This window comes from Sus scrofa, chromosome 15 (genome assembly GCF_054392235.1).
Source record: "Sus scrofa isolate SSC_HxYL_T2T_F1_AM1 chromosome 15, Sscrofa_HxYL_maternal_Yorkshire_Landrace_v2.0, whole genome shotgun sequence".
NCBI classification, from domain to species: domain Eukaryota; kingdom Metazoa; phylum Chordata; class Mammalia; order Artiodactyla; family Suidae; genus Sus; species Sus scrofa.
Window position 1 is genome coordinate 121,055,100 of NC_139397.1, and position 11,452 is coordinate 121,066,551.

The following is an 11,452-nucleotide window of genomic DNA, read 5'->3' on the forward strand; positions in this document are numbered from 1 at the left end:
GACTCAGATTTGATCTCTGCCAGTAACTTCCATATGACGCAGCTGTGATAAAAAAAAAAAAAAATTAAAATGTTAATGATTCTTCTAACAAAACCTCTTTCTTCTGCATTCTACAAAATCAGTGTCTTATATATCAATTTTATTTATTCCTTTTTTTCTTAATAACATCTATTCTTCCTTTCTTTGGATTACTTTTAACAGATGCGTTCAGGTCAGCTTTCTCGAAAATTGTGGGGATCTAGCAAGCGGCTCAGCCAGATTTCAGCTGGAGAAACTGAATATAATACTCAAGATTCCAAATGATTGTTATTTCTGTCTTCTGTCATAGAAAACTGAACCTTGATTTATTGCTTTGTCACTTTAGCCACATCTCTCAACTATTTTAAATGTTTCAGGGTTTTTATCCCTGAAAATCATTTCGGGATTACCAAATTTGGTCCAATATGTGTATTAAGACATAGGTTATATTATTATCCACTTCAAAAATTTCTGATTAACATCACCGAATCTAATCTTATAAACTAATTCTTGGTGTCCACTAAGATGAATTTGAAAAAATACATTTGATTTGACTTAGTGGTTTATTCCTAAAGATCCATTTTTAAAAACAAACTTCTAAAACTAAAGAAATTAGATTGACAAAATTTGAAGTATTTCTAATAAAATAATAGAGACACAATGGGACAGTTGAGAGACATGGCTTTTTAATACATTCTTTAGTTAATCATTTTCCTATTTCTGACCACCATATTTAAAAATACATCAGTTTATTTGTGGAACTTCTGATTGGAGGTAATATTTTAAAGGCATCTGTTGCATACTAGATTTTCAAAATTCAGAGTATAAATTCCAGGTTTTTATAATAAGTTGAAAATAACTTTTGAAAGGGTGTATTGGCTTATCCCACTACTACTTAGCATATTCATGAGAATTTACTGCAATGCATTATTATCCTTAAGTAATAAAGGTTGAATAGGAATGAGAGGTATATTTTGCAGATATATTTCATTATTAGTATAGTTAAGGAAAAATGCTGACTATGATTTTTGACAATTGGGTCCTTTAAATAGCATCTACAGCTCAGTTTATATCTGCAGAGTTTGAAATTTCTGGGCTTTTTCTTTATTAAGCAAACACTGTGTTTTCTCCCAGTAATTATTGAAGTTAGCAATGACACCCAAATATACTACATTTTTACCTATTTCATGTGATTGATGAATGAATTGAAAAGATATGCATTAACTTAAACTAGTCATTTAGATGTAGTAATTTTTTTAAATACACATTTCTGTTTCATGTTATGTATAACTTTTAGGATTATAATTTTATTATACATAGTTAGATGTTACATTATGCTTTACTATTGAAGATTTTAAAGTAAAATGCTGATAGATTTATTCTGGAATTCAGAGATTGCCAAACCTCGTGCTTTTATAAAGTCATCTTTTGAGTTAAGTCAGGAGCTTTTACAACTACGAGTGTCCTTAATCTGAGATTTCACAGGTTTGAGGGGAATTTATAGATCCCCTAAAATTGTGTGGAAATTCTCTGTTTTAGCTGCATTTTTTTCAGAAATGAGTGATTGTATGGGTCTGGGGGGGGGGGAGCTTTTTACCATAATACCTTTAAAAAATAATAATGATCTTTTTTATTCCACAAATTATAGATTTCCTTATATCCAGTTGTCTTCTCAATTGAATCTCTGAGAAATTTTTCCTTTGCAATTCTCTCCTTTTGCCCACAGTTTTTAGTATCCTTTCTTTATAATCCTATGAGTCAGTAAAAAATTTAAGAGAAGTGAAGTATTCTGTTTAGAGCAACTTTTGATAGACCTGACCTGCTTGAGTCAAGACCAAAAAAGGCTGTAGAAGAGTTTTTAGTTATTTAAAATCTCCTGGGGTTTTGGTGTTTTTTTTTTTTTTTTTTGGTGGTTTTTTGTTTTTGTTTTTTTTTTTGGCATAAAACAGTTGTGTTTTACGTAAATTATGCTGAAATAAACTGAAGCGGTAAGTGTAAAATAGAATGTATGTAGATGTGAGGGACTCAGATATGTCTTTGAGGACTTCAGAAATTAGTGGTGAAAATGTCTCAGAACACTAGAGAAAATTATAATTTATTGAGATTTATTTCTTCTGTTAGTTTATTTCATTCTGTTTTCATTTTTTGATCTTACGTATTTTAGGTTTCAAATTCAACAGAACCAAAATGATTGATTTTTGATATTTTAAATGTTGATTTTTAAAAATCTGTTTTTAAATCAAAACTTTGGAAATATTTCTTTTGCCTATTTATCTAGAGATTTTGGCATAAGGATGTGTTTGTTTTTAAGGTCACTTAATATTGGTTCTGGAAGTTATTTTGGATGCTTATAAGTTACAAAAAAGTTTAACCTAGATTATTGGGGGAAATTCCTAAACTTTTTGCATTTTACTTTGCCACTGTTTAGGTGAAGGAACTAAACAAGCAGTATTCATTTTATAGCACAAATAGGAAAAAGCTTTATTCATAGTAAAATACATATCCTAAGTAGAGTAATAGTAAATGTTCAGAGCAGTAGAATTAATCCTTACATTTTCTAAAAAGTGAAAATCAAAAATTTAAGAGTTTGAGGGAAATCTTGGAGAATGCTAGCAACAGTATAGAAGAGTGGAACTTAAAGTTTATTAAATAAGTAAACATAGTAGCATTGGCTGAATAATATATTCTTCTTTTAAACAGTTTAGCCCACTGAATTAAAAATCACTAGATAAAGGAGTTCCCTGGTAGTTCAGTGAGTTAAAGATCCAGTGCTGTCACTGCTATGGCATGGGTTTGATCTCTGGCCTGGGAACTTCTGTGTGCTATGTGCACAGCCAAAAAAAAAAGGTCACTAGATAAAATCACTGGAAAAATATACTTTGGAGGATTCTGGTGTATTCAGATGTTATCTATAGAAATTATTTTAATATTGTATAATGGGAGAAATGAATGGTATCATTAGAGTACAGTAACAGGTGGACATTTCAGTTGATGAATATAATATCTCAACTTGGCTGTTATATAAAATGCTTTGTCTGAAATACTCTTCATCTGTTTTTGTTCCTTGACACTGGCGATGGAAATAAAAATCTAGCATCCTAAATGAGAAATTTATACTAAGATAATGACTTTATAAAGTGAGGTCAAATATTAAAACATATAGCAGATGTACTCACTTAGAGAATAAAGAGGCTTTGTAAGAGTTTCGTTCACCTCTCCCCAGTCAGTATTGTCATTACTTTATTTAGATGAAATTGGAGGAGAGGAGAAAAAAAATAGAGCAGGGTATGAATAAAGCTTGGGCAGTTGGTTTAAAGTCTTTTAAGCCTGTGAAGCTCATGTCATCTATGAATAAATTTTTATTAATTTCCTTTAGGTCACAGTGCTTTTTTAGGTCACATCCTTTTGTAAGAGAGAAAATGCCTCATATTCACTTGTTATTAACAAGAAACATCAGTGAGGCTTCCTTTTTTCTCTATGTAAGGCATATAAAAATTATCCTTAAAGAACTATTATTGAAAGTCAGTTTTATGCTTCTGAAGGAGTAAGTGTGCCCTCATAATTAATTAGAATTTAGATTTGAAAGTTGTCATAACCAAGATGTGTATTTTCTTGAATAGAAGTAGACAGAGGAAATTGTTAACTTGAATACCCTATTTTTATTTAATGACGACACATGGCCTTTGCCTTTAAGTATATTTTATATTGTTATTACCAAAGAAATAGTAATGGAAATCTTTTAAATGAATTTAAAAAGGTTAGCTCCTTTTGTATATTTATATTTATAAAGTGAATAGCACTGTCTTTATCACTTTTCCAATGAAAAGATGCAAGTGCATGGACTATATTAAATATAAATATTATAAATATTAAATAATATCATATGTAATATGCGAGGTTGTGTATGTGTGAAGGTTGGTCACTTTAAATACATCATTAAACTTGTCTTCCATAAATAAGTTCTTAAACCTGTCTTCAGGGTATAGTTTTTGACTGATACAAGAAATGAAATACATTTTTTTTCCCCCTAAATCTAATCTGTTATTTTCTTTTATCAGATAGACTCTTAGTTTGTCCTAATTACTGTTCTTCTCATCAACTAAAACTGTTCTTCCTAGTAAGTGACCAGTTTTAAACATTTCTGTCACTCTAAACAAATACCATTCTTAATATTCTTTTTGCCTAATTCATTTATCATATGTATATTGGATTTGCTTTAAACTTGATCATCCAGAGCATTGTTCTTGAGAGTTTCTATGTAAGAGCCCTCCTGCTTTTTCTGAAACATTAGGCAACAATATTGTACTTTCAATCATCATTTCAATATTATTAAAAATTGGCCACAACTTCTTGAATTTGAATCTAGCATTTTATAGGTCATTGTTTCCTAATTGAGATTGTAGTTCAGACATCTTTGTGAAGTTGTATAATTATACAAATGTTTAGGCATTACTCTGGACTTGCTGAATCTCTTCATTTGATATTCTTGGTATAATATTATGTCTCAGGGTTATTAAATCTTAAAATATTTTCAGTTATAGAAATTATGTCCATTATATTTATAAATCAGATTTAATATTCACAAGCTTATTTGAAAATAGATTTAGGTGTTCCCATTGTGGCACAGCAGAAATTAATCCGACTAGTATCCATGAGGACGTGGGTTCAATCTCTGGCCTCACTCAGTGGGTCTGGGATCCAGCATTGCTCTGAGCTGTGGTGTAGGTCGTAGATACAGCTCTGATCCTGCATTGCTGTGGTCAGCAGATGCAGCTCTCTTTTGATCCCTACCCTGGGAACCTCCACATGCCGCAGGTGCAGACCTCAAAAGCCAAAAAAAAAAGATAGATTTAATCATTATCCTTGGCAACATTTTGTCTAAAATTTGCTTGCAATGTCTTTCTTTGTTTTGCATGCCATAGAAACAATCAGATTTCCATTTCAGTTTGCATTATTCTTATAAACCCTCTCATACCTTTCACATTTGAAAATTATAACTAATATTTGCTTCCAAAAAAGTGTTTGTTTGCTTGTATTAGTTTCTAGTGGCTATCAGTGAATATTTTGCTTACCTGAATTAGGTTAACATTTTAAAGTATTAATAGAAAAACAGGAGTTACGAAATGCTGGATTTAAGAGTTCCCATCGTGGCTCAGAGGTAATGAACCCGACTAGCATCCATGAGGATGAGGGTTCCATCCCTGGCCTCACTCAGTGGGTCAGGGATCTGAGCTGTGGTGTGGGTCACAGACATGGCTCGGATCTGGCGTTGTTGCGGCTGTGGTGTAGGCCAGCAGCTGCAGCTCAAATTCCACCCCTAGCCTGGAAACTTCTGTGTACCTCGGGTGTGGCCCTAAAAACAAACAAAAAAACAATTTTCTATGTTAAAAATATAAGACCATTCTAGATTATAGAAGTTAAATGATTTTCTTTAATGTAAGAACCTTGTGTAAAATGACTCTTATCAGGTACTTTCTGTAGAATGTAGTAATTCATCAAACACATCTTAGATTGACATCTGTCACATGTGGGTTATTTCTAAACACATTGTAGGATTTGGGGCTATGAACATGATGGCTTTAGTGAAAAATAAAAGGGCAGAGGTAAAACTGAATTTATTTTTGTTTTAATGCCTTTAATCTTATGAACTTAAAATTCAAAGAAAAAGAACAAGTAGGAAGTCACTAATTCAACATTTGTTTTCCATTGTTTAGTTTTAAAATGTTTCCTTGGAAACTTATTTTGCAAATATTACCATAATAATAATACAGTATTGTCATTGAAAAAAATTATCCATTCATTTTTCCAGGTTTACTACTACTGGAGTTTGGGATGTGTGTGTGTGTGTGTGTGTGTGTTTTCACTTGTACTATGATGGCTGCCTCGTTATATAAAGTTTATAATTATTTTTGAGCATATAAATTATTTAGCTACTTAAAATACTATTACAGTGTAGTAATTTGAGAATAAGAAAGCAAGTTAGGATTTATGTGGGAATGAAAAATAAAATCATATGTTATTGACTAAAATATAAACTTTAAAAAAATTTTTTTTAATTTTTAAAAAATAGGAAAAAAGTCTTATTCCAATTGGACCTTCTAAAATTTTATTTTGGTAATAAATAAAAAGTGAAAACACACAAACATTCCAAACTCCAGTAGTAATACAGTAATACAACTTACGGTTATTAAAACTGGAGGTTGTCTGGTAGCCAGTGTACTAAATTAATGTCAAAATGCTATTTTTGATGTTCTGTGTCTTGGAAATATTTTCCCACAATATGTAAGCAACTTATCTTAAGATTTATTGGGCCCAACCTACAAATTCAACAAATACTCCTCTTCATTTTGAAGGGAAAAAACTTATCTCTGATAAACATATTATTTTGCTTTTCAGAATACTAAAATTATATTAATAACACTTTAGAAAGTAGTTCTGATAGAGAGATGTCAGTTATCAGACTTAACTGAAAATTTCAACCTCTTAGTTTATTATATAGGGATTAAAGAGAATAAATTTATTTATATTCCTTTGGGATTTTGATCATTTTGGGGGGTAACTTTCAAAGTATTATAATACTTTCTACATTTCTTCCAAAATTATGGCATATTGAAGTACATCTTACTGTTAAAGATCTTTTATATTTTTGACTTTTTTCCTGTTACGGTTTTTACTGTCCTCTCTGATTCATGAATTTTAGCAGCAAAAGTTTTTTTATGGCTCTTTTAGTTTTACAGAAAACCTTGTGGCTTATCTCTTCTCTTCAGATACTCCTAACAAGTACGACTTTCTTTCCCCCAACTGTTTGCTATCATAGACTTGGAGCAAATCATTTAGCAGAAAATAATCAGCGATCTAACCAGTCGTTATCTGTCAGATGCATTGCTGTGGAAGGGAATTCATTAAGACAGCAAAACATTGACACATTTGTTGTCTCTTCTGTCAGATTTTCCGGGACCCAGTTTAAATAGAATTTCATTGTTATCATAGAGATGACAGTGACTTGAATGCATATATATGCACATAGTAAATTTAGAGGAGGATACAGGAAAATTCGGAGTTGTTGAAAACTTGCAAATCATGCTGCTACTTAAATATTTAAGGAAATCAAAAAGTTGTGTAATCATAAAATGTTCCTTCTCATTTGTTTTACTGGAATTGACCGTAAAAAAAGAGACTATTAAGCCTTATTTATATCTAATTACTGACTGTGCAAACTGTGACTCAATGAATATTTATATGCCAAAGAAAAGGTTTTAAAGATCAGAAAGTTTTAGACTTAATAAAGATGTGTAAATAATTTTGATTAGTATTCTCATTACAATGAGGTTACTGTTAATTTGGTGCAATATGTTCTTCCCTTTCTAATCCTTTTAAAATTAAATGTTTAAGGTGTATGTTTTGTTTCATTGAATGCTATTTTAAAATTTTTCATTGTGTGTATATGAGTTTATGTTTGATTTGTTTCTGTATAGCATGATTGAAGATAATTGAAAATTTTGCACTTTTTTTAGTCCTTTGGAAATTTGTATTCTAACAGTTTTTAAGAATGTACATTTATTTTGTACATAATAAATTAGCTTTGTATATGAAAATGGATTTAAATCAAATTAAAAAATGATGTTACTTTCTTCAGTTGATTTGTAATTCTCAATTTATAGGGTTCTGATGAGAACTTACCATTGGGAGTTCCCGTCGTGGCGCAGTGGTTACCGAATCCGACTAGGAACCATGAGGTTGCGGGTTCGGTCCCTGGCCTTGCTCAGTGAGTTAACGATCCGGCGTTGCCGTGAGCTGTGGTGTAGGTTGCAGACGCAGCTCGAATCCTGCGTTGCTGTGACTCTGGCATAGGCTGGTGGCTACAGCTCCAATTAGACCCCTAGCCTGGGAACCTCCATATGCCACGGAAGCGGCCCAAAGAAATAGCAAAAAGACAAAAAAAAAAAAAAAAAAAAAAAAAAGAACTTACCATTGGCTAAATTATTTGAGTAGGCAAGGGATTGGATACAGTATTTGTTAAGCGACAAATTGGGCACTGCTTCTTTCTCATATGAGCAAAATTTCTTCTGTAGTCCTATGTGCATAAGATAAATGTTAGTAAACCAGTTTTTGTGTATATAACAACAGGTATTAAGTCTATCATTTTAAAGCCATTTCAGAAACTATTATATTCCACCCCCACCAAGAAATAAGCCAGAAATATACATATGTAGTTAATCAAATGACACATTAGTTTTTTTTTTATTTATTTCCTTTTACCATTAAAGTCTCTTATTCATCAACTTTTGACAGTTTAGATGTTGACCTAATCCTAAGCATTTACACTTGTGGGTAAGAATAACAGATTGAATGTAAGTGACTGTATTTCATTTTGTTCCATATTAAAATTCTGTCAGAGCAAGAGTGAAGGCATAAACCTACAAGGATGAAGATAAGCCTGAAAACAAGTTCCCTTGTGGCACAGTGGGTTAAGGATCTGGCATTGCTGCAGCTGCGGTGCAGGCTGCAACTGTGGCATGAGTTTCATCCCTGGCCCACAAACTTCCACATGCTGTGGGTACAGCCACATAAATAAATAAATAGGCCTCAAAAGACAAAGAAAACAGAGAAGATAATAAATACAATTTTGGAAGGTAGAAAATTAGTGGATTCGAAATGGATTAATCCATGTTTACAAGATGCCTAAGATACTGATGGGTACCTAAGTCCAGATCTCTCCACACATCCTACGAAAAACTATATAGATAAACAAGAACAAATACAACCTCAGAAATCCCATGCCTTCTAGATAACAAGACAGATAACATGACAAACTTCAAATTACTTTAAAAATATAAACAAATTCCAACAGAGCTATCCCTTAAGCTTCTACAGTAAGCCTTTACAGAGAGAGCAAAGGAAATCCAGAAAAACTGAAAATAGATAATTAGAGGACTAAGATTGAGTTAAAAAAAAAATAACTCTGGAGTTCCCATGGTGGCACAGTGGTTACCGAATCCGACTAGGAGCCATGAGGTTGCGGGTTGGGTCCCTGCCCTTGCTCAGTGGGTTAACGATCCGGCGTTGCCGTGAGCTGTGGTGTAGGTTGCAGACGCGGCTCGGATCCCGCGTTGCTGTGGCTGTGGCTCTGGCGTAGGCCGGCAGCTACAGCTCCGATTAGACTCCTAGCCTGGGAACCTTCATATGCCGTGAGAGCGGCCCAAGAAAATGGCAAAAAGACAAAAAAAAAAAAAAAAAAAATAGTAATAACTGAGAAAGTCCATCCTAAGTGCAAAAATATTGAAGAATTTGAGTGAGTCAGGAGTTCCTGTTGTGGCGGAGCGGAAATGAATCCAACTAGTAACCATGAGGCTGCAGGTTCAATCCCTGGCCTTGTTCAGTGGGTTAAGGATCTGGCATTGCCATGACCCGTGGCATATGTCACAGATGGGGCTTGGATCTGGTGGCTGTGGTGTAGGCCAGCAGCTGCAGCTCTGATTCAACCCCTAGCCTGCGAACGTCTGCATGCATGGGTACAGACCTAAAAAGCAGGAAAAAAAAAGAAAAAAAAAAGAATTCAAGTGGGTCAAAGTACTGTGTACAAAAAGTAGACTTAGTGTGCAGGATTTGATGGTAATCTCAGAAGACATTACTTGTTGAGACAACTGCGATAATGCAATCACTTTGGAGACTGGTGAAGGAGGGGACAAGGGGAAATTTAGGATTTAGAATCCTACATGCCAGGGAGAAAAATATTAAGGGATATATAATTTTACCCTTCACCCTCATCCGCCAAAACTAAAAAGAACTACAATGCATTATCTACATGAATGCAGATCATTTCTAACAAAGTATAAAAAGTATAACACATCATGACCAAGTGTAGTTTATCCCATAAATTTAAGATTGGGTCAGTGGAGTTTCTGTTGTGGCTCAGGGGGTTAAGGACCAAACATTGTCTCTGTGAGGATGTAGATTTGATCCTTGGCCTCACTCAGTGGGTTAAGAATCCAGCACTGCAATAGCTGAGGCATGGGTCATAGATGCAGCCCAGATCCCAAGTTGCCATGGCTCTGCTGCAGCTCTGCTTAGACCCCTAGCCTAGGGAACTTCTGTATGCCACAGGTGGGGCTATTAAAAAAAAAAAAAAGGTTAATTTTTAAAAAGTTACCTGTTCAAGATAAAAATTCTCATCAGACTAAAAATAGAAGGGAACTTTTTTTTTTAATGTGCACACTGACAGCATATGAAAGTTCTTGGACCAGAGGTCAAACCCATCTCTGCAGTGACCCAAACTGCTGCAGGCAGATTCTTAACCCACTGCCACAGCGGGAACTCCAGGCAGGAACTTTCTTAATAAAGTGTATTTATGAAAAGCCTATAGCTAACAGTATTTAATGTAAAAGACTGAATTCCCCTTAAATTAGGAATAAGGTAAGAATCCCTATTCTCACCACCATTCAACATTATACTAGAGACTAGTACAATAGGAAAGAAAAAACATACAAATTGGAAAGGAGACAGTAAAAATATCCCTTTTTGTGGTTAACAAGCATGAAGAAAATTCTAAGATATCTACATACACACAAAAAAGTAGAATTTATTTAACAATTGAGCCTAGCAAAGTCACGAGATACAATGTCCATATACAAAAATAGGTTGTATCTCTATATACTAGTAACAAAAATTGACAGTCAAAGCAGTACAATTTACAATAGCTTGAAAATATGAAATACTTAGGAGTAAATGTAATAAAATACCTGCCAAATACATACACAAACTACAAAATATGGCTGGAAAAACTGCAGAAAACCTAAAGAGATTTAAAGAAACTGAAAAAATGATTTTATAGGGAAAGCAAAGGACTCAGAATGTAAAAACAGTTTGAAAAAGAACAAGGTTGGAAAACTGATTTCAAGAATTAGAGCTACGAGAATCAGACATTTCGGTATCCAGCATAAGAATAGACATGTAGATCAAAGGAAGAAAAATAGAAGTGCTTTAGCCATGGCCATATATATGATAAATTAATTGTCTACAAATGTGCAGAGTAATTCAGTGAAAAAAGAGTCATTTCAACAAATGGTGCTGGAACTGGTTACACATATGGAATAAAATCTCTCACTTTTACCTTAGATTAACTGGAAGAGAATTATAGACCTAAATGTACCATAACCATAAGCTTACAGATGAAATCAGAAGAATTCATTTCACAATCCTTGAAAAGCTATATCCAGGAGTTCCTGTTGTGGCTCAGTAGTAACGAACCTGACTAGAATCCCTGAGGACGCGGGTTTGATCAGTGGACTAAGGATCCAGTGTTGCCACAAGCTGCAGTGTAGGTCGAAGATGTGACTCGGATCTGGCGTTGCTGTGGCTGTGGCATAGGCCAGCAGCTGCAGTTCCAATTCAACCCCTAGCCTGGCAACTTCCATATGCCACGCCTAAGAGACTC

The 11,452-nt window shown here is 33.7% G+C and overlaps 1 protein-coding gene across 4 annotated transcripts in view; it reads left to right on the plus strand.

Annotated features, from left to right (window-relative positions):
• NBEAL1 (neurobeachin like 1) overlaps positions 1-7,653 on the plus strand; it is a 170,664-nt gene extending 163,011 nt beyond the window's left edge. For 3 of the 4 annotated variants that reach the window (XM_084998429.1, XM_021075106.2, XM_021075109.2), the window contains one exon: positions 202-7,653. In XM_084998429.1, the coding sequence (XP_084854555.1) occupies positions 202-303 (102 nt within the window). In that variant the 3' untranslated portion in view covers positions 304-7,653. The remainder of the gene's footprint in view (positions 1-201) is intronic. The other variant, XR_014828954.1, reaches the window with a different exon arrangement.
• The last annotated feature ends 3,799 nt before the right edge of the window (positions 7,654-11,452 follow it).